General features: G+C 45.6%; 1 protein-coding gene and 1 long non-coding RNA gene across 6 annotated transcripts in view; one reads left to right on the forward strand and one right to left on the reverse strand.

Moving 5' to 3' along the window:
• Positions 1-1,121: 1,121 nt before the first annotated feature.
• LOC308070693 lies at positions 1,122-7,813 on the reverse strand. The gene is made up of 2 exons (XR_013930804.1): positions 3,751-7,813; positions 1,122-3,507 (listed from the first exon to the last, which is right to left on the reverse strand). It is a non-coding gene; the product is annotated as an uncharacterized lncRNA (long non-coding RNA).
• PLCB2 (phospholipase C beta 2) overlaps positions 3,498-26,259 on the forward strand; it is a 47,423-nt gene continuing 24,661 nt past the window's right edge. For 2 of the 5 annotated variants that reach the window (XR_013930800.1, XR_013930801.1), the window contains exons 1-11: positions 3,504-3,820; positions 7,823-7,900; positions 10,248-10,316; positions 19,443-19,583; positions 20,335-20,414; positions 21,042-21,095; positions 23,678-23,753; positions 24,357-24,457; positions 25,142-25,308; positions 25,507-25,653; positions 25,971-26,128. Coding sequence is in view for 2 of the 5 variants with exons in the window: in XM_080405010.1 (XP_080261136.1) it covers positions 3,737-3,820; positions 7,823-7,900; positions 10,248-10,316; positions 19,443-19,583; positions 20,335-20,414; positions 21,042-21,095; positions 23,678-23,753; positions 24,357-24,457; positions 25,142-25,308; positions 25,507-25,653; positions 25,971-26,128 (1,155 nt within the window). In the remaining 3 variants the exon portion in view is untranslated. Of the gene's footprint in view, positions 3,821-7,822; positions 7,901-10,247; positions 10,317-10,369; positions 17,533-19,442; positions 19,584-20,334; positions 20,415-21,041; positions 21,096-23,677; positions 23,754-24,356; positions 24,458-25,141; positions 25,309-25,506; positions 25,654-25,970; positions 26,129-26,259 lie in introns of those variants that run through there. The other 3 variants (XM_080405010.1, XR_013930802.1, XM_080405011.1) reach the window with 3 other exon arrangements.

Genomic DNA, 26,259 nt, shown 5'->3' on the forward strand with positions numbered 1-26,259 from the left:
CCCTCTGACCTTTGCAAATCGAGTTGAAGAGTCGTGCTGTCAGCTGAGAGCTGTCAGAAATCCTTGGCTTTGTGGTTTGGACTGAAAGTAGGACACAAAATATGCCTTGGCACACACACTCAGCAGTTCTCCTTTACAGGGATGGTGAGAAAATATTGGCCTTTGTGGTCCTACTGGTGTCGTTAATCTTTGCAGGATTCCCAGGGCTCAAAGGGCAGACTAGGAAGAGGAGCAGCAGGATGAACTCAGTTTTGCTTAGCTGTGAATTTATTACTGGTGTTCAAAGGCAATGCTAAAGGCTGGGTGTGCAATGTCATAGCTGTTCACTAGAGGACAGTATTACCCGTTGCAAGGTATAATGATAATGGAGCAGTGCTGGAAGAGATTTCTTACAGATTGTGTGTGCGCCAGGAACAGGTTGGGGTTGAGGTTACAAAATAATTTGCTAGAACTTGGAAGCCATCCGGTCAAGGTGGTGTAATAGACAGCGTGGCTTAAATCACTGTCTACAGACCCTGGCTTGTAAAATTTCTGAAGGGTAATGCTGACTGCCTTGCTCCTGCAGGCACTTCAGTGGGAGGTAGAAGCTGCTGAATATGTAGGACAGGGAGATAAGGAAGAGCCTCCAGAGAAAAGAAAAAAAAAAGGGAGGGAGGGGGACATTTGTGCATATCAAAATTCTTGTAGTGGGTGGTGGGATGTGCAGTGAGGAAGGTAAGGGATGAAAGCAAAGGAGGCATGGGGCCCTGAACAGAGGGGACATGGGTGAGTATACACTGGGTGATGGGCCTTGCAGGAGAAAGAAAATAAAGGGTGATTAGAAGAAACGCTGCTCAAAGTGCTGCTGCTTCTGCTGCTCTGATATCAGAGCTTTCAGCAGAGGGCAGGACTGTTGCTTTATTCTGTCGCTGTTCCATCAGCCATCCCTTGTGCAAGGGACAGAAGCTCCCACATAGAGCAAGGAGTGTGAAATGAAAGATAAGGAGGCTGAGTTACGCAAAAGGAAGTGAGCTTCAGCTTTTGTGACCATCTTTGTGCAAGCGGGGATCTTGGCAGTTGATGTTCTGCAGCGCCGTGCAGCCTTGTAGGACAGCTGCTAGCTTGGTTTTGATTTTTTTAAAAAATTGTTTTATCCCTTAGGGGAAGCTGACCTTGAGTAACAAGCAAGTAAAACTGTGGCAGGATTCTTGCCTACTTTAGGTTTGTTGATGAGACAAAGTTGTTGAATATCCAGGTCTGAGAGAATGCAGGACCGATGGAGCCTTTCTGTGGGGCCTGGGTTCTGACAGGAAGCAGACGTGGCTCATGAAGCTGTAACTCTGGTAAATACAAGATGGGCCACTGGAACCAGTAGCTGTGGCTCTGATCTCACCTGCAGTCCCTCTGCTCTTGGCAGTGCTGAGTGACAAAGCTCATCCCACCTCTCGCTTCACAGCTGTGACCTCCAAGGCCTTCCTTTAGTGTTTTGTGTTGCAGAGGGCGGGAGGACTGCAGCACTTCTGACCAGGATCAGTTGCTCTTTCTCCTTTTCACAGCTGCTCCCGAAGTTAAAGTTAAGCAGCCCTGAAACAGCTCTGGCTGTGCAGAAGGGATCAGGTGAGGACAGAAAACTTTTACTCCTCACTGCAGCATCCTGTGTTCCCATGGCCTTTCCCTATACGTACCTAGGCCTCAGGCTCTGTTCCTAAGACACCTACAGGAGCATAGAGAGCAAAACCCACCCAGCAGTGCCTGGCATTTATACTGAGTGCCAGGCTGTTGCTGATATCCCTGAGAGCTTCCAGCTCAGCCTCTGAGATCTGGGCAGACACTGTCATCTGCTGCTTTGCTGCTTGGGATTAACAGCGGTTTCTGAGTGGGGAGGTCCTGGTGGTGCTGTCTTGGCTGGGCCTGGAATACCCCAGTGCTCTGTCAGCTGGCTGAAAAGCACATTTCACTTTGACACACGTGCAAAGGAAGCTTAATACCACGAGTGTGGCTGGGTTATGAGACTGGAGGTGATGGGTTCCTATGTCCCTGGTCTCAGCCCTGATACTGAGCGACCACAGCTATGGCTAAGCCACCTCAGTTTGCTGCCCTAGTGAAACAAGAGCTAACAGCCTTAGCTTGGGTAGCCAATTCTTGGGAGGCGTGGTGCCTTGCAAAACATGTCAGTACATGTAGAAAACTTGATGGTATCTGGAAATGTAGAAACTCTCTTATTCCTAATTTGTCAGACAGATAAACCCTTGAAGGAAATGTATGAAGGATGTGAGGTTTATTCAGGGTTCTCTGTTTCTGCAGCAAGCACCTCTGGTAATTGCTGCCATCTTTGCATCTAGAGCACTTGCTATAGGATCACTTCAATTTCTCCTGCCTCATGCCACTAATATTTGAGAATGTCATTAGGATTCCTTCAGTCAACCTGCCCCAGGGGTTTTCCAATCTGCTTTAAAGTGCTGGCCTTATCAGACTGGATAAGCTGGGGTGGGAAAGAAGCAACAAAACCCTGCAGCTGGCTCCCTTGGCACAGTGGGAGTTTTTGTCCACCTTTCTCAGAGAATTTGCACTACTTTTGACAGTATCATGTCCCTCTTGAGCAATGTCAAACCCATACCTTGACTTTCATAGGTGAAAACAAGGATGAAATCCGACCGTGTGACCGGGAATCCTATTACAGCAAGTGTAGCACAGTTATCTCCACTTCTGATTAGTTGTGGGGCTCTGCCTTTTTGACTAAAATTAACCTTGCCCACATCAGTCCTTCTCACAAGCCACTCTCTTTGTGGTTTGCCAGTCCACATCTGCCACCAGAACTCCTTTTCTCATCTGCTATCCACATGCAATTCCTTTATTTCAAGGTCAGGAGCAGGAACTCGTTTTTGCCCTGTTGGCCACTAACCTTCTGTTCTGCTTTCTGTCACTTCCCTGCAGCTTCATCGTTATAATCCCCACCTTACACATCTCTCCCATTCTGTGTTCCCACAGTATCTGCAGTAGACCCAAGTGAATCTGGAGAATACTGCAGTCCCTAGGGACTCCTGTGAATGTTTTATTTCATTTGTCTGTGGAATTCCCATCTGCTCTGCTGGTCTGTCTCACTTTTCAGGTTGACATTCAGAAGAACCCATAAGAGAAAGGAAAAACGTTAAGGACTGGACGGTGCAGCCAGTGGCCCCAGAAATGGAGTCTGTACAGAGCAGAGTACATTTATTTTATGTGATATTTGGCCCGTCACATGAAGGGGGCAGTCTGCTTGTAGCCAAAGCCTGAGCTGTTCTGCAACCACATCTGCTGAAATAGTTTGAATGTCGGCTGGCAATGCCTGCACTTCGTCAAAGAGAACATTTAAGGAAGTTCAGTTGCGGAAGCGCTACGAATTGTGCACTTCACAAGTACTACTCCGAGGAGTAGGTCCCTCCTGGAGCGACAGCGGGCGTGCGTGCATGACTGCCCACGCGGGCATCTCAATCCATTCCTAGCTTTCCTCTAGGTGACCTTGGGCTGAGCTTCTGCTTGCTTGGAGACCTGTTGATTTACAATGCAGATTCATTGGTCTTTGCCTGCCTGTCCCTGCCCCTCCTAAATTTGGCTGGGATATAAGAAGCTGTTTGCTCTGTTTGCTTGATGCCAACAGTGGCAATGGCAGAGCGCCCTGCCATGTGAGAGGCAGAGATAGAGGAGAGGGGGCCAAGGAGGAGCAAACTGTGCAGCTGCTATTGCTTCTGGTAGCCGAGGAGCACATCTGTGGGAGAGAATGTCAATGCTTACCCCTGTCCTGCAGCCCCCGGAGGTGAAGGAGTATCTGTCCAAGGGTGAGCGCTTCATCAAATGGGATGATGTGAGTACCGGGGTTTTTGCTTCACTAGATTATATGTGTGGTGGTAGGGCAGGTACAGTGTTTTGGTTGAGGTTTGCGGGGAGGCTGGGAGCATGTATTGAGCACAGGGGGTGGGACATTGTGTGTCATACCTGAGAGCAGTGATGGATAGGGAGAGTGAACTGAGAAGAACAGGAGAGCTGAGAGCTAAAAACAAAGGGCACATGCGTTAGGGTTTGGTGATGTGGCTTCTGCACCTCTTGTTATTTTGGAGGATGAAAGCAAATGGAGTGTGCCACTGGGTCTGTGTGTGCAGCTTCTTGGGCGTAGGACCCCAGGGTCCTGTCTGTGTTTGTGAACCAGCTCTCAGGAAGGCGGTCGCTGCTGGGAGTCTCCTCAGGCTGAGAGGCACACGCTGCATTTTGACTTGTCCGGGGGAGCATCAGGGGTAGGTTTTACTCCAGAGCTGAGCGGACTGTCCGTGCTTTGCAGATAGAGAGGAAATCAGGCTCCAAGTTGCTTCCTCTTATGGCCTTGTTGCTGGAGTGGATCAGAGGGTGAGCTGTGTCCTCCCACGCCTGCCTGGCTGGTGGTTCAGTGAGCTACCAAGTGCACAGTGGCCAAGCAACAAGAGACCTGTGCTTTAACAGCACCAGAGCCTCCGAGTCCTCTTCTGCTGTCACAACACTTGGTTTGCAGTCTCTGTTTGCCTTTCATTGTGAGGGGAAGAGTGTGTGTGGAACAGCAGCAGAGAAGTTAATTGGAATGTAATAGTTCCCCTCCTCGCTTTCTAAGAAGGCAAAAGAGTGTGTACCCTAATACCCACATACCTGAGCAAGAGGACAGCAGCTGCCTATCTGTTTTGTCTGAAGCGTGAATTGTCTGCTGTTGAGCATGAATGTTGATAAAACGGGGGGGCAGGCCAGGTTATGATTATTCACCAAGATCTGGGGGAAACATTTGATGTGGTAGTGCGAATGAGATGCATTAGAGGGAGCCTCCAGCAGCGGTGCAGGAGGGATTAGTGCTTACTTTGGTTGGGTGTAAAGCTGGAATAGAGTTTTAAGTCCCAAGGCAGTGTGTGCGGGGGCGGCAGATCACTTGTGTGCAGCATAAGCAGGGGTGGTCCCGCGGCACTGAGGAATGAGAGCGCAAACTAATATACAGCTGACAGAAAGGATGGATGCTGAGGAATACAAGTTGGAATACCACTGGGCATTTATTCCACTAGCTGTACATAAACAGGAGGATGACACCAGGGTATGGTGGAGAGGGCAGCCTTCCCTTTCTTTCCAGTGAGCCCACTGCCTGCAGAACGTGCTTGTGGCTTCTTTAAATTTGAACAGGGATCTGGTTTCTGAGAATAACAGTAGCCAAACTTGTCTGAAATCGCTGCTGACTTTCTATGCTCAGTCCTTGGAGACCACTTTCCAAAAATCTTTAAGCTGTTAAGTATCTTGCTGGGAATTCCTGGGATAGTTAGGCTCCCTTGAAACCTAAGGTGAGTCAAGTTGGGCTTCCAAGACCCACCAAGTGTTTATTTCCTGCTGCAACCATAGGAGTTGGGGACCTCAAGTCCTTTGTAGGTTTTTCCCTAAAGTTTACAGTTTTGTAAACATTCCTAAATGTTTGCTTCTAATCACTAAGTAGTTTACAGACTTGACCTCCAGCAATAATGAAAACCTTCTCCACAAGTGGGCTGTCCTGGTCATGTTGCTCCATCTCGTCTTGCTTTCCTACTCCACAGTTAGAGCCGGCTGCAAAGAGTGATGGCAAGAGCTCCAGGCTGCAGGATTGCTGCCCTTTAGAGGACATGGGCCTGCATTTTTGTGTCGCTCTTTGACATGACCTGGCTGTGCTGTTGGTAACAGCTTTGAACGCCTTCCACAATATCTGAGGCAAAGGAATGAAGGTAGATCAGATTGGCTCCTTGCATTGCTCTGTATCTTGTGGAACTGGACTGGAACATTAACTATACCCAACCATTTCCTGAGAAAAGGAAAACCACACTTTCTGTTCTAGTGCCTTCACCTTGTCCAGCATTTGTAATGTATTCTCCAGAGGAGAGTGCAGTAGGATCTCTGACAGGCAGGACTGTTCTGTCCTGCCCCACTGAGTTAGCTGCCACATCTTGGGGTAAGGAACAACTCAGGTGCACTTTGTTTAGCATTCAGCAAGCTGGGGCTACCAAGCAGAGTAAAGAGGTTAAGTCCTACTACATGGATGATAGTTTATTTCAAGAACCAGCTTGGGAACACTTTCAACACCTCGGGTAGGGCACAATGTAGTAGCTGACCTCTTAAGTGGAACAGATACATGTGTATTTTTTATGCTGATTCTTAAACCTCATAATAGAAGCAAAAATATTTCTATCTCTTAAAGATTATAGATTACGGGATTTTACCAAACAATGCTTACTCTCTGCCCTAGATTTGAACTCCACAGTGTAAGCAGCAGCCAATTTGGCTGCCAGACTGTCTTCTGTAAAATTCACCACTTCCTTTGTTGCCAGGAGCCGCCCTGTAGGAGTCTACCTGCACCCCACAGCCAAGCATGTCCTGATCATGATTACATGCATGATCCTGACAGGAGGCCAGCCATCAGCAGTCCTTATTGCAGCCTCAACTTGCTTTCAAGAAAGCTGCTTCATAGGAGATAAGTTTAATCTAGAAACATGGCATGATAGTCATTAGTAGTATAGTGCCTGTTCTGCTCTTTGTGGCTTGTGGCCATGTGTTCAGGGAGCTAACCAAGAGCTCTGGGAACATGGGCATGATGCTGTGCAGATCAGCATTGTCCCTGGTACAGCATGAGAAAGTAGGGAGTAAAAGGAGAGCATACTGTGGCATGGGCAGTTTAATGAAGAATACTGGATCTGGAAATGGAGGTCCCAGGAAATACAAATACACTCTGGGGTAAAGCATGAGTTCAATAACAAACAGAAGAAACCAAGGCCAAGTGACAAATACAACTTCCAAATTTCATTACTGGTTTCATCTCAGTAGCTGGGTATTTCAGCTTCCTGAACTGAATTTGAAGCCTTCCTAGAAATGGCTGATAGGCCTTATGATCCTGTCTTCTGTGGCACCAGAGGTCAGGTGCAGTTCAGGAGTCATCTATATGGAATGAGCAAATGGGCTGGGACCCAAGAAGAGGCACTGAGTATCCTTCATCTCTATCTCCAAAGAGCTCACGCTAACTCATCTCTCAGCACAGGCTTGTGTGTGAGATGGGAGTGGATGCTGTCTTGAAAATGTCTGTGGAGTTGCCTTTAACTGGACATGCAGATGCAGTGTAATTATTCCAAGTCAAAGCACACAAGCTCACAGTAGCCTATCTCGCCTTTGCAGTATGTGCCTTGGCTCTGATCTGGAGGGCCTCGCAGTTGTATGGGGTTTGGGATCAGCCCTGAATAATTTAATCTAATTTTGTGCCTGTAGTGTTGGTGTTTAAATAGCCACTTCTTTTCATAGTCCGTGTAGAGCTAGTCCACGGAGTTTAAGAATTGCCATGTAAAGCAGGCTTGTCTGCTGTATTAGATGGACCCCTCCTTGACCTGTTCCTGACTAGACCCATTCTCTGTAAAGAAAGCCCAGATAACTAGCACCTAGGTGGTGGGTGCCACAGATGAATGCTACCTCTGCTTGGCCTAGGCTACTTTGGGAGTTCATAGAATGAAGTTGGTGCTTTGGGAGGAAGGCAGTTCAAATGAAACAATTAATTACATCTACAGGTACTTTCTTAATCCATTGTATAGAAAGCTCCAAGAGAGTTGTTCTAGCTAAATGCTGGTGAGACTTGGGCTTCAGCAGAGATCTGCTTCTGTAGCCTCACGCCGTTACTCTGGAGATGTACTAAAATACTCTGGTTCATTTCCATAAATCACAGATGATGATTCACCCAACCGCGTCTATATTTGAACTGGGAACCTTACGTCCCATGATGGGTTCTCCACAAAGAAAACACGATGTGCTGGCTTGCAAGGTTCTAACCTTTTTCTGTGGTTTTTGGTTTTTTTGTCAGGAAACAGCAGGTGCTTCTCCTGTGATTCTTCGAGTGGATCCAAAGGGCTTTTACTTATACTGGACCTATCAGAATAAGGTAAGTGCTAAGACTTCACAGCTTGGTCTCCAAATAGCCAGGTTAAGTTTGTGCGAGATTAAAACACCTTAAGTGCTTGAGGTCTGCCCTTGGGAACAAACTACCATACTCATTCCACTTAGCAGGAAGCCCTTTCTCAAAGGACCTGGGAGTCTTGTACTTATTCATGGGCAGATTTATCTGTCTTCAGAGTTCCAGAAAAGGGCAAGAAATTAAGCTGTGAACATGCCAGAGAGATTTGTGTGACCTTTTTGTCATGCCGGCATCTTATACCTGCAAAATTCATTAGATGTGCTTCAAAGGACTTCACAAAGAACAGTGGTGTTGATATCACTGTTAACCAGCATGCTAAATGATTCTCCCAACCCGTACGGTGGTGCAGTTGGAAAGAAATGGCTAGGTGTATGCAGCTTCAGCTAACGTGTACCGTGTGCAGCCTGTTGTAATGAACTGAGTTGTTGGGGTTTTAGACATTTTAATAAAAGTAATGACTGTAGTGATGTAGACATTACATACAGTCTGGAGAGCAAGTTGTGCTCCTCTCAGGCCAGGATGGTGCGTGCACCCTGGCAGAGGTAAACAGCAGGATGCTGGCTGCTGGAAGAGAGTGAGAGGCAACAAATTTAGGAAGGAGAATTCATTTCCTTACTGATGAGTAGTGGAGAGATCTGGCTGACTGGAGGTGGAAGGCTGGGCTTACTTCTGCTTTCCAGAGCAGAGCTGTGGTTCAGCTCTACTTCCTCCTCGTGACCTACATGCTGAAGAGGCATGGTAGATAAAGAGACAGAGACGGTAGTCCTGCACAGTGCCCTGGCCAAGAGACATGATGTTTTGATGAGCTCTGCCTTTTCAGAAGGGTGCCCCAATGCCAGCTGGGACAGGGCACTGTGATGCATCTGTATCCTCAGAGAACAGTGTTGCAAGGCTAAGAACTGTCACATCCCTCTAGATGTGCTCTCCTTCCAGCCATGCTCCCCTTTCAAGGTCTGCTCCTGCAGTAGAATTTTGGCTGTAAACGTTCCAGCAGACAGCAAGAAGAAGTGGTGCACAAAATGGGGCAAGGGGAGCTATTGTCACCCATCATAAGTAGAGATATTTCTGTGGGTTAGTAGTGAGAGGGATTTAATTACCTGGGAAGGTAGCATAGCTGACATGAGGAAACCTAGACTGCAGGGGGTCACATGTTCCTGAAAAATACCATTGATTAGCACCTTTAAATAAACTGTAAACAAATGTGAGAGCTGCAGTGGAGCAACAGCCTGTTTTACATCCTTGGGGAAGCACTTGTCTGGCATCTTTCTTATCCTCTGAGGGAATCTGCAGACAGTGTGAGCTAGCAAGAGTGGTGGGCAAACACTAGCTGTCAGAGGGAGCTGGGGCAGGCTTGTGAAGGTCCTGTGAAGGCTGGCATGAGCACAGCAGCCAGGGACAAGAGATGGGCTAGTGCAGAGCATGGTGTGGTATGGTCAGTAGTATGTTGAACTCATGTGACTTACTAATTTTTGGCTGACTCTCCGTAAGATCTGCTTATCATGAGCACAAAGAAGAAAAAATGCAGTGCTTTCGCACTAGGGTTCAGAAAGGAGTGGGATTAAGAGTAAAATTTCCATCCTGCTTGACAATATAATGGGGATACAGCCAGAAGACATGGTATCCACATTGTTTATTATTGTGATCTTGGAAAATAATATTATCTAGTGCAACAAGTATAATTTGTTCTCCAGATCTGTGGTGAGCAGACAAATCAGTAACAGAGGAAGGAAACTCAGGTTGGATATTAAAAGAACAAACAAAATAAACATGACAACTAGCCAGTAATGAGGACGTGGGGTGGGCTGCCTAGGGGAAGATTGTGGAATGTCTTCCATGGGAGCTGCTTCAGAACAGATTAGGTGACGGTCTGCTGGGAGTGACCTGGGGAGATAAATGGTCCTGCCTGCCTTGCAGCTCAGCTGCTCTGTGTTGAATGTGTGGAGGCAAAAGACAGGCTGTGAACATGAGTGGGTTGTATTAACACATTGACTTGTAACTGGGGTAGAGTGTCCCCATATAAACCTGTATGCATGTCATACACTCCTTCTTGTGGTAATCCACACTGGGCCTCTGGGCTCACCCTGAAGAGGACAGTGCTGCAGAAACTGCTGCCTCTGCACTAGCCAGCCTGCCAGCTTGGCATATCAGCTGCTGATGTTTCCCTGCCTGCGTTGCTCCTGGTAGGAGAGCTCTTTCTCAGGGAAGGGCACAGGCTGAGACCTGCTTTGCAGTTTCTGGGGGCTCTGCAGTGGTGGTGGTTTTTTTCTTCCTTTTTATGTCTTTTCTCATCTTCCTTGTCCTTATTCTGTCACAGGAAATGGAAATTTTGGATATAACCAGCATTCGAGATACCAGAGTAGGGCGGTTTGCCAAAATCCCCAAGGTGAGTGCATAGCTTCATTTCTGCTGGTTGTTCATGTGGGAAAGGCAAGGCTGCCTGGGGCTTTGGCATAAGCTGCGGCGGTTTATCCTGGCTTTCTGTTCCAAGAAGGTGGAGAGGACCTTGTCTCCTTACATCACAACTACATAAATACAGAAAAGGCATCATTACTCTTGTCCCTGAACTCCCCAGGGCTCCTCAGTGCACCCAAAAGAAAGGTGCTTCAAGACTATGGTATATGAGCTTGTTGGAAAGAATATGCCAGAAGGCTAGGGAAGAAACAATTCCCCTCCAGAGAACTTGCCAAAAGACTTATTTTGTGTTGTGCACAGCAGCTGTGTTCTCCCCCCTGCTATGCATCTGGCTAGCTTTAATCTTGGCCTGACCTTTACGTTCACTGAGCTACACAGGGAAGTCCCGCAGGAGACTTGTGATGCTTCTCTGTTGAGTCACTGGAGCTTCTCTCTTGTGCAAAGATGCACAGGCTGGGCCAAGGCAGCTACAAACCTGTAATTACAGTGAGATTCCAACGCAGTGTGTGGTGGGGTCTTTTTTTCCCTTTAAAGGGAAGAAAATGTAGTTTAGCAAAAACCTAGTGTGTGTTTTTCTTTTTTTTTCCCAAATAATTTTAAATTGTCTGCTTGTAGGGTGGCAGACTAAGGGAAGCACATGATAATGGCTTTGTTCTTGGTTTCAGTATAATTTGAGTTCCTGCTGCAAAGTTGTCCTTGAGTAGGACTCTTTTTCTGGGTCTGTTTTTTTGTTTTTTAACATTTCCATGTACAGAAAAGGCAAGCAGAAAATTGAAGTAAAGCTAGAATGTGGAAAGGAAACAAAGGAGTAAAGGTAATGGCTACATATAGACAACATAGGCGATTCTCAGCCTAATGCAAAAGGGGAAGGTTTTGCAATATATACTGAGAGACTAGTGCAGCCTCTTTGTCTAAGTAGTACAGCTGCTTTCTTAGTACTGCTTTGAAAATGCCTGTTCAAGAGCTCACCAAAACTGGTGTTTCTCAAAAGACCATAATAAGGTGGGTGTTAAAGGCACGGCAGAGCTCAAGAACAGTACCCATCTTACGCAATTCTTAAGAATCATAATTCCTTCTGAGAAACTGTGTTTCTTCTTGGAAGCTGACTAGAATGAAACATACTTGAGTTTTCAACAAGCCTAAAACTTTGTCTGCAACTTGTTTTGTGGGCATATTTTTTTGGATAAAAGCTCTCAGAAGTTCTTTTTCATTTAAGAGGATAAAATATTTGGAGCTTGTAGGGCTAGGTGCTACACTCCAGGCAGAATGCACCAAGGAAAAGGCCAGCTTAAAGGAGAGGCGTGAGATCCTGTTTTCTAGGGTGTTAAACAGTTTATTCCTGAAAGTTTACGAAATGAATTCAGCTTTGATATAGATAATAAATTGATGGTGTAAGTACTGAGGCCATAGTTGTATTGTATGTCCTTCTGGTGGCAACAGGCAGGCTGGTGAGTGATGTCCTAGGTTCTGACAATTGTTTAAAGAAGACTAACTGGAGACTACCAGGAGAAACACACTGGCACAAGTGCAGTGTCAGAGTTGCCTCTAGACAGAAGGACCTTCTTCTGAAACAGCATCTTCTGGTAACGAACCCCTGCTCACAAGCAAGGAATTGCCCTGGAAACAAGACACTCTCACACACCTGCCTTTATTTTTTTCTAAGAGTAATTCACAGTACAGTTTTGGGATGACCACATTTCATATCCAGAGAAAAGCTAAAATGGCCTTTTAAAAGAGATTTTTAATAAAAGCACAGAAGATTGTGAAAAGAATGAGGAAATTCATAAGCAGTACCAGGGTAGCAAAAAGTAAGAGAGGAGTAGGAAGCAACAGCTGTGTTCCATAGTTAGCTCTAAACTTTTTCAATAAGATTGAAAAGTAGTCTGTGTGATTCCCATCATAAGCAAAGGCTCTTAAAGAACAGAGTAAGAGAGGACACCTTTGCATGGAAAAAATAAAAGGTCCCTTGAGAAGAGAGAGGGAACCAGCACGCTCCCAGAAAGATCAGTGCTTGGGCCCGTGACATACGGTGTGTTCATATGTGATCTGCAAAAGAGGTGTATAGAGATAAGACAAAGTTTGCCAATGGCACCAAGTTATTTGGGGTAATAAAGGGACACTTGTGGAAAGACCTTGAATTGCTGATTGACTGGACGATATGTGATAAAATTTAGTACAGCTGAAAATCAGGCAATGCACACAGGAAAAAAAAAAAAATCCCAATCCTAATCTGCCATAATGACAGGCTCAGCATTGACTACTGCTACTTAGAAACAAGATCATAAGGGTTTGGTAAAGTACCAATGCAGTGTTCAGTAGTATTTGCTCATAAAACTAAGTTTTATGTTAGGAAGTACAAGGAGAGAATTAGGAAACTATGCCACTGTGCACACCTGGAATGCACCCACATACCTGTGGATTTCTAGTGTCCTTGTCACAAGTGAGGCAAAGAAGAACTGGAAAAGGAGGGAAGAGCAGCAAGACTAATAAAAGAATGAAATGCTGCTGTAGGAAAAGCATCCGAGCAGGCAGGGACTATAGTCTGGCAAAAAAAAAAAAAGATAAGGATGTGGAGGAGTGTTGTGGAATGCTGTAAGATCAGAAGTTGACTGGAGAAGGTGAGCATGAAGCAGTTACTCAGTGTTTCTTCCAGTGTGAGAGCTACACATCAAATGGAATTTTCCAAAGGCAGGTTCAGCACAAGCAGAAGGAGATGCTGCTGTTTTACACCTCATGTCACTGCACTGTGGGATGCCTTCCTGCACAAGTCCTGGAAATGTACATGAATTTAAAAAGTCAGGACAAGAAGGAAATGCCTTTTGAGGGTCATTAAATGCAAGATAGTGCTTCTGGTTTAGGAAGTTGCTGAATCACAAATTGCTGGAAGCTGCAAAAATGTGTCAGGGAAGTATCATTGCATTTGCCCTGTTCTTATACTTTCCCCCAGGCATCTGGATGGACCTGTGGTCTGACCTGGTGTAGCTGTTGTATTCTAGCCATTGTGATAGGCCAGAAACAGTATTTTACAGTCCTTGGTATTGGCTACAGCTCATTTTTTACAAAGAAACAATTGTCAAGCACCAAGTGATTTATTATTTCCAACAGGCAGAAATGATGCACTTGATGACAATCTCTGCTATGAAAATCCCAAGTGCTTTTTGAATTCTGCATTTCAGAGAGACCCATTTAAAAGAAGTTCTGTTTTATTTCAGGGAATTTTCTGGCATTTCTGTGGCAACGTGTACTAAAATGCACTAGGCTGGCTCCTTATCCACCTTTCTCTTATGGGATGATGGGAGGTCTTGTGCCATCCCCTCCTGGACATGTCTGTCTTACATGTGGCTATGCTATTCATAATGCTGCTGCAGGGCTTGCTTAAAGCCTTCAGTTGTGTATTCAGTTGGCTTTCCTGAGAGCAGAATTTGCTCAAAGCAATGCAGAAAGCAGTGAAAACTCCTTAATGTGAATCACCACACCCTCCACATATGGCAGCTATGTCTGGTGTATCATTACAAAAAGGTATAAATATGAAAAACTGGTGTGATGAAGCAAACCAAGATCTGTTGGAAGTGAAGGATGGAAGAATGGAAAAGGGTGCTGTCTCCCCTATTATGAAATAATGGCCTGGAGTCTTTGTGGGATGCAACTGCTGCAATTAATACAAATGGTTACTTGTTTCATTGAGTAAAAGTAGAGGAGAAGGGTGCAGACTGGTGTAACTCTGCGTGAGCATGATCCCGGCTTTGGGTAGTACCAATAGTAGATCAGGCATCCTTTCCCCTTGCAAGTGACACCACAGTAAATCTACAGCCTCTGAGACAAAGCTGCTGTTCTGGTTTTCATACTGAATTACAACTGAAGGAATTTATAAGGAAGGAAAGCATTTTATTGAGAGCATCAGCACTATTGCTCTCGTCTGCAAGGTACTGTACACTTTTTGGCTGTAGTTCGAGCTGCATGAGGGTGGAACGTGGCCAGTGCTTTTCAGACCAACGTAGGTGAAATGAGTCTCCTGCTGGTGGGGTACTGTAGATGTTGGGAGTTATTTCAGTAACACTTTCCTGCTGCTGTTAAGCAAGAGTTTTGGGGTTTTCCTTTGTAACCTCTCTATACACAGCAGGAAGAATAACACCAAAGCGCCCACACATAAAAACACTTCTGAAAAGACCTGCCATAAATCACAGTCCCTTGCCAGCCCAGGTCACAGCATTGTCCCTGCAAGCTGGGAGGCAGGGACTGGTGGGACCTGCTTCCTGACACTGCCCGTGTTTAGGGAGTCAGTGCTCAGCCTGTTGTGCCCCGCACAGTAAGTGTGGCATTGGAAAAGGGACAAGTCACTAAGGGCTGGCAGCAGTAGGAGCTACCCCTAAATGAAAAGGGCCACTGCTATCTGCCCCAGAAGGAATGATTCCTGGAACTGAACCTGCCTGAAGGTGAGGGACGACCATGCTCTTTCAGACAGACTCAACTCTCCCTTCTGCCCTCGCCTCCTGGTATGTTAGCACGTAAGCGTGCACACAGCCCTCAAGTCCTCCCATGACCTCATCTATGCATGTGCAGGTTTCCCCTTTTCACCCCCTTTGTTTTATTTTCTCTGAGAGCTACTCAGTATTCTGTGGTGTTTTTTCTCCATGGAAATTTTTTTTGAGAGATGGGGCAGAATGAACTTTGGCGCATGTTCAAGAGTAATGAAGATAAGAATTAGCAGGGACTTTGAACATAAATGAGACCAGATAAAAAGCTATTGAATGTAGTTCAGCAGCATGCCAAAGCAGATCAAGATGTTATTTACGATGCAATTCTGTGTTTTCCTTTCAGTAACAAGGAACAATAATGTCTGCTCCATTTTGTTTTTTTTCTGATGCACCAAGACCCCAGAACGCTGACAGAGAATGTAATAATTAGGAGCAAAATACATGATGTTTTAGGCCAGACTGCTGGGCTGTTGGCTTCGTCTTGGGTTTTGTTTAGACATTTCAGCAAGCATTGGCTTTGAAACAAGCATAATTTTTTACAAAAACAGAAGTTGTATTTTCTGACTGTCATGATTATAAAACAGTTTCATCCTCCATATGCATGTTGTTGTCACTGAACTTAGAGATGCAGACTCTGAATTGAACATGTACAAGGGAGAAAATGATACCAAGGTATTTCACGTGCCATATTGTGAGATGATAAAGTAGGAACGAGTAGTGTTTGGGAACAATGCAGGGAGCACTCACGTTGCACTGGGAGCTGAGCTGAGGGCTGAGCCGCGGACTACAAACACATTGTGGGTGGTCAGTCATTCTGCCGCATCCCAGGGGAAAGCAGCAGCTCTGGGGATTGAGCATCATCTCAGCGCTACGCTGTGGATTCAGCAGTGTGTGAGCACAGGATGGAACTAAAAGTCTGATGTTCAGGCCTCCAAATAAGAGAGTGATCACAAGAAGCACGGAGACAAACTGATACATGTGCATGCAAGAGAAAAGCGGGTAGAAGCCTGTGGCTTGCAAAGGATTTGTAAATAGTAGAGCAGAGGCCAAGTAAGGAAACAGTCACAGGCTGAATAACAGCCTTTTACCACCCTGGGCCATTTTTCTGCCTCTTCCATCTTTCTGCAGAGTGAGCTCTTTGACCACAGGGACAGAAGTTACTGAGGATGCACAGACTGCATGTCTCCCTTGCAGTCTGTTCCTGCTCGATTCCAGAGTGCCGTGGGTTATTTTGTGCTGCGTGAATCTGTGTGCTGCTGCATTTTCCGGTTCCCTTAGGTAAGACAGCAATGAGAGCTGAGAGTGCTTCATCTGCATAATATTTTTTTTCTGCCTCATCTCGCTGAGATGCTTGGCGCAGAGTCAGGGGGGCCCCCGTGGTGCAGCTGGTGGCAGGACAGCCCTCCCTGCTTCTCGGCAGTCGGGTCTCGTTGCTGAATCCCGTGATGGAGCGGTGCTGCTACCGAGGACATGAGCATTACCTGCAGAACCAAAGGCATTTGAATAATCTTGGTGCTCCCTTTGCTTTCTGGCAACCAAACAAGACCTTCCTTCTCCAAAAGAGAAGATTTGTTGTCACGTCCTGTCTTCTAATACCACGAGCATTGCATCATGTTGCATGTTTCATGAATATACAAAATTGTCAGTGCAGTGAGTGCAGGCAGCTGTGGCAAGTCCTGGATATCCCAGGCTATCCCATTTCAAGTAGAGAAATGACTGTCTGTCTCTTGTATTAAGCCTGGCTCTTTCTTTATATTTGCATCAGAATTTGCTTTTCTCTGGACTATGAATGTGGTTTGTACAGATGAGGATTTTAGGGAAATCAGGAGGGTGGGAAGTGAAATGCAAGCTGAATCTGTATTTCAACCGCTCTGCTGATGGGTTGTTTTCTGTTTGTTTGCGAGTTTAAGTGGATTTGCTAAGCACATTTCCCTTCTGATTTGCATGGCTAATATGGTTGTCCTGCTTTTCATGTAGTAATTCCTATTTTCCCGTTATGGCCACCTGCAACATGACACGAAGTAATTATGTAGTGAAGCTGCAGCACAAGGTGCTAAAGGCGTACAGGTTATGGAAGAGCCAAGACGCAACCATGGCATCAGGTTCAGTGCTCTTGGACACAGCCTGTGGTCCTCTCACCATCTTCATTTCAGTGTTAACGCCAACATCACTGTGTTTATCCTGGGAGGGAGATAATCCCCATGTAAAGCAGGCAGCAGAAAGCAAGCAGCTTGCTTAAGGCCAGGCAGGAAGTCAGTCACTGGGAAAATATGACCTAATTTAGATCCCTAACAAAATCATCCTCTCCCTGCTGCAGTTTGCTTCTCATAAAATGAAGCTATCAACTTCACCATGGCGTTAGGAGGTGCCGTAAGTTAATGCTGATAAGGGGCATGGCATATAAAAAGCGGCACAGGCTAAAGCTAATGGGGACTTCTGAGAAGGTGGTGGGATATCAAGCCATTGCCAAACACGGCAGGCAGCAGGTTTGTCTGGTGGAGCACAGCTAGATAAAGGCAAACGCTCTGATGCAGCATTCAGCTTGCTGGGGACATGGCATGAAGAGCAATGTCTGCTGGAGAGCCAAGCAACACTAGTTTGCAGAGGAGGAAGGGCTGGGAGGAGCCGGTTTGTAACAAATGCAGGAAATGAGTTCAGCGTAAACCACAAGTTCTCTATTGTCTTAGCTTCACGTAGTTTACAACACTAGAGGTAAGGAAACTGAACAAATGCCAGTGGGTTTGCAAGATGAAGTTAAATTTGAAGTTAAAATCCTAACGCTTTGCCACTTGCAATGAAAAGTTAGGCTCCATCGAGGAGTTGCTATGAGTGTGGAAGGGAGGTGTGGGTGTGTGGGTGCTGCTCGCTTCTGCAAAGGAAAATTGCTTACAAAGCAAGAATGAGCCATTTTAGAAATTCCCGAACTATTAGAAAACAGGCAAATCTGGGTGGCTGACTGCTTTCCCCCTTCTTTCCCTCCAAATGCTTTTGGATTATACAGGTTTCAGTTACTCCTGCGGAGAGCCGCTTTTAGAGTGAGAGACAGCAGTCAGATGATCTTGAGTTATAATCCTGTTCTTCCTGAAGATGTCTGTTTGCTACAGATGTGTCAACATTGCAAGTGCTCCAGAAATTTGGAAAAATGCAGTGGAAAGTCTGCAGAGTTTCTTGTTGAATATATATGCAGCTTTGTGTGTGATGTCATGCAAACACATAAGAATGCGTGAAGCTGAGCAGTTTTGGAGTTTCTGCTATTACAGTCCAAATGTAAAGAGAAAATTTTGTGGCAGAAAGGAAATTCCTTCCATTTGAATCACAACGATATGCAAACAGATGGTTACATATTGGGGTTTGTAGTTGGCTTGGGCTAAATTAAGGTCCATGGAAGTCTAAGATCGGGGAGTTTGCTTTCTTCAGCTTGCAGGGATTCAGATATTGGTCCAGTTAGTAGCAGCTTAACAAGTCCCTGAATGCGAGCTGAACTGCAGCGACTGACTTTGTACACGCTCCGAGTTTACGGCAAACGCAAAGGTGAAATCATTTAGCTAAAACCTCTCTCGCTGCGGTTCACGTGACATGTGATGTGTTAAGGTGTAACTTGTTGAAACTCAGCCATGGCTCTAGGTCTGTGCCTACAGCAAGAGCTCAGGTTCCAGTTAAACTTCTGAATCTGACCTGTTTTGCCAAAAATCCCAGATCATTAATTTTGCCTGCAGTTTCTGAAGGAGCAGGTGCTCTGGCAGCCTCCCTGTTTGCTTTTGTATGGATATATCCTGCGCTTTAGATAATGAATGGCTGTGCTTTATTCTAGGACACGGGAATTTTATCTTTTCATTATAAATAGCGACCATCAGTACAACTCCAGGATACCTTGGTTTAATGATGCCTTACATAGGAATGCAGAAAATGCTAAATTATTTAAAGGGATTCTATAAATATTTTTATATGGTGATGAAATCCAAGTATGACTAATCGGATGAGCCTTATACTTAACAAAACAAATCTCTGGTGAGCCATCGCTGTAGGATACTGCAGTTGCTATGGAAAAAACACTTCTAGCAACTGACAACTAGCAGCAAACGTGACTTGGAGGGAGAGAGCCCACCTCTGCAGCAAGCAGGTCTACAGCTGGTAGAGCTTCCAGGTCCCAAAATACATCTTTCTTGTGGTGGAGGGAGGTTACAGCAAAAGGTATCACACTAAGCTAAAAGAGTTTTTTTTTAGCCTGTGTTTTGACAAATGGCTGTCTGTGCTAACCTGGTTATGCACCTCTGGTATGAGCAGGCCAAATACTCCTTGGCTTGTCTGCAAGTTCAGGCTGAAGTTTCAGAAGGAATTTCTTTAAGGGCAGTCTCCAACTTCTGCTTTTTCGGGGCAAAACAGTGTGTTCGCACAGTAATGATAGTCACAATGTTTTGTTCCATGGAGGATCCAGGTAATGCAGGCTCCAGAGTAAAGATGAAAAATAAGGAAAGCCAAGGAAAGGAAGAATACATTAAATGATTTTGCAACCCTTGAAAAGCTTGCCGTGAATTTGGGTCAGGGTTTGGATTGGGCCCTGTTTTTTTCAGATAGTTTGCCTCATTCTCCCTTCATCCCCATCTGTTCTGTTTCTTTTGCAGTGCCAGAAGCTCCGAGAGGTTTTTAACTTGGATTATCCTCACAGCACCTTCCTGCTTAAGACTCTGACTATTGTATCTGGCCCTGACATGGTTGACCTCACTTTTCATAACTTTGTGTCCTACAAGGAGAATGTTGGCAAGGTATTGGGTCCTGAGGGCAAGGAAGTGCTGGGAGACACTAAGGATTGGGGCATTGAGTGGGGAGTGGGAAAGGGGAGGGGAAAACGGGGAACCTGAACCCTGTCAATGTTATTGGCAAGGTTATAAACAACCAGGTTAATGTTCCAGTAAGGTGTGGTACTTCCATAGTTCTAGAAGCTTGTACCTTGCATGGAAAAGGACCAGTAGAAGACATTTAATATGTCATTTTTGTCCTTCATGTGCTTTGTGTGGATAAACAGACAGCTGAAAAGACTCCGTGGTAAAGTGTCAAGTGTATATAGGCAGTAGGAATGTGATAAAGCCAAGCCCAGGGCACAGCTGTTGGGATTTGGAGCCCAGCAGTATCGGGACAGGCCTTTTTACCAAGGCCTGTAGTAACAGGACAAGGGGTAATGATTTTAAACTGAAAAAGGGAAGATTTTAAGTGGACATAAGGAAGAAAGTTTTTACCATGAGGGTGGTGAGACACTGGAACAGATTGTCCAAAGAAGCTGTGGATGCTCCGTCACTGGAAGTGTTCAAGGACAGGTTGGATGGAGCTTTCAGCAACCTGGTCTAGAAGGTGTCCCTGCCCGTGGCAGGGGGTTTGGAACTAGATGATCTTTAAAAGTCCCTTCCAACCCAAATTGTTCCACAGTTCTGTGCCCTTTCCACATTTGTCACTCTGTACTTCTTGGTGCAGTTCTGTAATGTCCAACTGCCTCTGCTTTGTGTGTGTGTTTGTTCCCAGAGCTGGGCTGAGGATATTATGGCCATTGTTCGGAATCCTCTCACATACAACGCTTCTCGGTACACCTTCCTAGAGAAAATGTAAGTGATTTCTGACAAACATTGTTCTCTGAAACATTCACGTACTGCCCTTTCTATGTGTACTAGAAAGAAAAGGCTGCGTAGCATCCATGTCCTTTGGCAGCCTCCAAACCAAGTCCTGTGTCAGTGCAGGACCCCCAAGGCACGGGCAGGGGTTTGGTAGCTGTGCCGTATATTGTGTGAGTGCTGGCTGGCACAGAAGTGCTTGAGCCAGTCAAACACACTTGTGGTATTTAGACAAACTAAAATTCTGAGCCTCAAACGGGTCTCCCACCGAGGTCACAGCACTCACCCCAACGAAGTGCTGCCTCTTTTCTTTGCTCTGTAATACCAATTGGTTGGCAACCTAGGATTGCTGAGGAATGCTAAATAGTAGGACATATCATTATATCTATATCTTATGTTTTAGAGGAATTTTTCTGATATCTAAGCTCTTATAATTTGCCTGTTTCTCCTTCCCACGAAACAGTAACAGATTCTATCTGAGGTAAGCTGACATCTGAAGGGCCTGATTATCAGTTGACTGTTAAATTGTTTTCCCAGTTGCATATTTTTTATTTCTCATTACTTAATAGGACCTCTAAAACTGTACAAGTGTGTTTTCATAATTTTGTGTTTTTTTCACAGCCTGGTGAAGCTGAAGATGCAGCTTAATGCAGAGGGGAAGATTCCTGTCAGGAAGTGAGTATAGATATTTGGGGTTTTGTGTGTTCAGTCAGACTGAAGGCAGAGCAGCTGGTACGGGAGTGGTTACCTGGTGGCTTCAGCTGCCTGCTCTTTCTGCACCTAAGAGGCAGAGATCATTCCCTCTGGATTCAGGCTATGAAAGGATTCCTGCTGCCACCTAGGTTCCTCCCAGGGAGGGACCTGGGACATAATCTGGGTCTGGAAGGGGAGAACTTTTGTGGCCTGCACCTACAGCAAGAAATTGCCTTAAACAGCCATAGATTTCACCTTCTGGCTCTTGCCGAGAAATAATCAACAAAACCAAACAACTTTGGTAAAATTCTGATCACAGATTGTTTTGCAAACCTGAGTTGAAAGGTGGATGAAGTATAGGATTAATTTAACTTTTCATATAAGGAGTTCTGTATTTGGAGAACTTTTTGCCTGACTCCCTAGCTAGCCTAAAGTGTAGGGATCCATCACTTTCACTTGTCTCCTTTCTTCATGTGGGACCACCAGCCGTTCTCACTAGTGTAATTCCACTGCCCAGCCTTTACTCTGGATGTGCACGAGAGGGAAGCAGCCTTTGAGGCAGCCCTCTGGGCCAACGTCAATGCCAGTTCAAGCACAGAATGTGGAGGTTTGCCCTTCACTGGCCCCAGGGTTGGCCTTGTGCACCGGGGTAGGACTGCTGTTAGAACAAACCAAGGCTGCTTTGCTGAAGCAAAGACCAGCCTGTTATTTCTCCTCTGTACTGCGTGGCATGAATCTAGAACTGTTTTTGTGCCACTCGCTGTCTTCCCTAGTAAAATTACTCCATGGCTGATCCAGTGGCTCCTCCATGTTGATTCGACTCATAGAGCAACCAAAGGCTGCACTGCCATGTTCAATTCCATGTTCACCCAAAAGGGTGCATAAATAAATACCTTTTGCTTTAAGAATAAGGACCTGCAGATAGTGCATTTGTGTGTATTCACTGGGAAGTTCTGAACCACTCTGCTTCTAGGTTTATGCTGTGTTACATTATTACGAGAGGCAAGTGCTAATCACCTGTAGTAAATATGCTACCTACTGTGTGCTATATTGCATAACGATTCTAGATTAAGTCTATGCTGGCTAAATGTGCTCCTGGATGGTTGATCATTATTCAACAATAAACGTTTTTTGTTGTTTGTTTTCTAAACCACCAACCAGCAAGATTTCATTCTGTCAGAAACCAGTGTATTCATCAAAGGGCTTTTAAAAATGTATAGGTCTTTAATGAATAACTCACACTAGGGAAGAGTACTTTGAATTGATCTTTAAAATGCAAGCAAGGTAGCATTACTGCAGGGAGAAAATGGCTTATTCTTCTGACATAGGCTAGGAAAAATGTCTGGTACAGGATGTACCTCTCTTCAATGCCCTGGTCTGCTTTCTTGCAGAGGTAAAAATGCTTTACTGTATAAAGTGTTAGACCATTAAATAGTCCAGATTAAGAGCCAGATTTACAAAAATACTCAGTATCTCCAGGTGCAAGTATATGTAAGGCTTTCAAAACTCTTTGTCTGGATTCTTCTGAAAATTCCACTGAGCATCTGCCTTTCTCTTTCGACATTTAAATCCCTTTTGAATCATAACAAGGTTGCTGCAATTTTTGCCTTGCAAAGGGCAGCTTGGAAACTGATATGCACTGAGTTTGCATAAGCCTGCTGCAGCTCCCACTGAACACTCTTCCACCTGTCAACACATTTGGCACTTTTTGTTCCCCTTTTTGGCTGTGAGCACCTGTGATTCCAGGAGCTTAATAGAGCTGACATCTAAATGTATCCATGGAGGAGACCTCATTGCTGCTGACGGGGATATTTTGAAAGTAGATAGAGTTCAGCTACTGTTACTATTCCATAGTGCAGCAAAGGGGCTGCTTTAAGGTGAAGGCTTGACCAAGTGAATTCTGCCCTGCAGACCAGTGCCTAGCTTTCTAAATTGGAGATGAGTTTTGGTTTCTGCAGCAGCAGACCTTTGTGCTTCCATCGTGCAGTATACCAGCTTGTGTAATGAGTTTGTTCCTTGAATTCGTCGAGAGCCTTTGGTTCCAGAAAATTTTGACTTCTTCTAAAGCAGCAAATTTGCACATTTGTTTGCTTTTTTTGATTGTTGTCTTGACTACAAAGTTATTCCTTGCTAATGCCAGCTACTACATGGGATAGTGTCTTGTGGGGGAAAGTGTCTGAGGAATTTGTGGCATGAGGCCTGCTACCACAGGGAGCAGCTCCAAGAGGGGAAGGGGAAGGGTAGTGAGGAGGGATTTTGAGAGTAAGCTGATGTAGTTCAGTGACAGGGCTCTTACAGAGTCCATAGCAGAAATATAGAACTTCTATATTAAGGCAGCAGTCAAAAAATGCACTGTAGGTTTATAGGACTTGGTACATCAGCTACTCCCTTGGAGAAACACTGTCTCCCTTCTCTGGTTCATGTTTACAGTCTTCCTCTGTCTCCTTCACTGTGCATTTTGAGTGTCTTGCACTCTGGCTGCAGCTCCCAGCCACCCAAATGCAGGCTTTTTGACTTCACTCCTGCTACATTGTGGTGATTTCTCTTTTTCTCTGTCTGGTCAGTATTTTTCAGATGTTTCCTGCAGACAGGAAAAGGGTGGAAGCAGCATTAAGTGCTTGTCATCTTCCAAAGGGCAAGGTAAGAGTTTCTCTAGGTAGCCAAAGGTCTCGCTAGTTTGAGAATAATGTTTTTGTCTACCCAGACTGTGATGCCCTTGGCTATGAAAAAATCATCATCCCAGATGCTGTTAGTTGCCGTGAAACCTCTTCCTTACTGCTAGTTGCCATGCCTTAACTGCAGGTCAGCTAGGATCAATTCTTACTGTTGGCATTGTGGTAACCCTTGTGACTCCATTGCTTGCTTTATGTGGCACAAGAAGCAGAACGTTCCCTTCCACCTGTTTCACTTTATGCTCTTTGAAGCAACAGATCTGATGGTTAATTTTGATGCTTCTGCCAATGCAGAGTACAATCCAGGCCTCTGACAGCTCCTGCCACTGCATCAAGCTTTAGCTTTACACCATCACACAAGAGGCACTGAGGGACAGTTTAAATAACTGTCTGTTCTGAAATAGGGCATTATGGTGCTTCTTCACTGCATGTGTTCTTCCCTAAACACCTTGCCAGATGTGCCAGTTGCTTACTTGCATTGTCGCAAACAGGTGCTGGACTGCGGGTGTTAACGGAGAGGTGAAAGCCTTCATGGGTCTGTGATACTGACGTGTCTTTACTGCATTCTCAGAACGATGCCATCAACCCAGAGGACTTCCCTGAGACCGTGTATAAAACTTTCCTCATGAATCTGTGTCCACGGCCTGAGATTGATGAAATATTTACCTCACAGTAAGTTTCCTTCAAGCTACAGCAAAGAACTGGGATCTCTTGTGGCAAAAGAGAGGGAAAAAGGAGGGGCGAGGTGATTTTGTGCTACGTGGTTTGTCTCAAACCTTAGAAATGCAGGAAGCCAGGTCACAAAACAGTGCCAGTGCACTTAACACTTTCGCTCACAGCCTGAAAAAAAGGATGAGACCTCACGGCGCTGCAGGGACTCTTTCTTAACTGCCACCATCAGGAGGGCTGATTCCCGATCAGCACTAGGTCATGTGAATGTGATACTGCATGTGACTTGCCCCAAACAAGGCCATGTACAGCGTGAGAACCATAGATCCTCACAAGTAGCCAGTGGCCTTTGGTTTTTTTCAAGTAGCTAAATCTGTGACTTCTTAAATGGACTTGGCTTTGTATGGAAAGCAATTCAGTGTGCTCTGAAATTCAAGTCCCTTTAGAGTTTTAGTCAGAGGCTCAAATACGTACAGCCTCCTTACAGTATTGAATTAGTAAGAAAGAAGGGCCACAGTGGGAAGCATCATTTATGGGAAGAAAAGTAGACAAAACAGAAATGTGTGGGCCCAGGGAGGCAGGCAGCCATTGCCTACCTGAGGAAGGACCAACCTCTCTTTTGTGAAAAGGTTTTCTGGGTAGTACACAGGCCTTAACCTGTGCTCCTCTGTACTTCTCTCACTTTAGCCATTTAAAAGCAAAGCCCTACATGACCAAAGAGCATTTAGCGAAGTTTATCAACAAGAAGCAGCGAGACTCTCGCCTCAATGACATCCTTTTCCCACCAGCCAAACCTGAGCAGGTGCAGAGCCTGATAGAGAAGTATGAGCCCAGTGGGATTAACATCCAGAGAGGTGAGTCTTGTTCAGGCCAGAAGTCTTGCTATAGAGGTGGTATGGAAGTAGGAGAGGAACTTGCACCTTCTGCTACTCTGACTTTCCAAGGAGAGCAATCACTCCAGTTCTCACAAGCCCCTGCGTTGCAGTACACTGGCAAGGAGGTGCCAGAACCATTTTGTGCCGATGCTATTAACAGCTTTGTTTTCCATGTAGGGCAGTTGTCTCCAGAGGGGATGGTCTGGTTTCTCTGTGGCCCTGAGAACAATGTGATAGCACTGGACAAATTGGTGCTGCACCAGGACATGACCCAGCCGCTCTCTCACTACTTCATCAATTCGTCACACAACACGTATTTAACAGGTATGGGCGGTTCCGGCATCTGCCTCAGCCCCAGCGCTTACGTACCACCACCAGGGGTGGAAGAGTGGTACTGACAGGCAGGCAGATGTATCTGCCCTGAAGTTTGGAGGGCCGAGAGCTGTAATGCACTGTGAGGGGCTTGGCAATTAAATGTTGTGTGAGAAGAAGAAATGTCAGCCCGTTACTGAGAATGTCTTGTCAGTCTGCCACGTACACCTGCCGAAGGGTGGCAGAGATTTCTGTTGCTCCTGTTTTATGCAAAAACTGTTCCATGTGAGCAGGTAACGTTGAGCCTCCCTCCTTCTGCTCTCCTCCAGCCGGTCAGTTTTCTGGGATCTCTTCTCCTGAAATGTATCGCCAGACGCTGCTGGCTGGCTGCCGCTGCGTGGAGCTGGATTGCTGGAAGGGCCGTCCTCCAGATGAGGAGCCGATCATCACTCACGGGTTCACCATGACAACTGAGATCCTCTTCAAGGTATGGAAAGCATTTTCTCCGTGGATGCTTTCCCCTGCTTGGCTGTAGACTGATCTCTGAGGAGGCTGGCTGAGGGAACTGTCAAATGGATGGGCTGAGAGCAAAGATGTTTGAGAGGAAAAGATTGATGG

Source organism: Falco punctatus (genome assembly GCF_963210335.1).
Source record: "Falco punctatus genome assembly, chromosome: 10".
In the NCBI taxonomy this organism is placed as follows: domain Eukaryota; kingdom Metazoa; phylum Chordata; class Aves; order Falconiformes; family Falconidae; genus Falco; species Falco punctatus.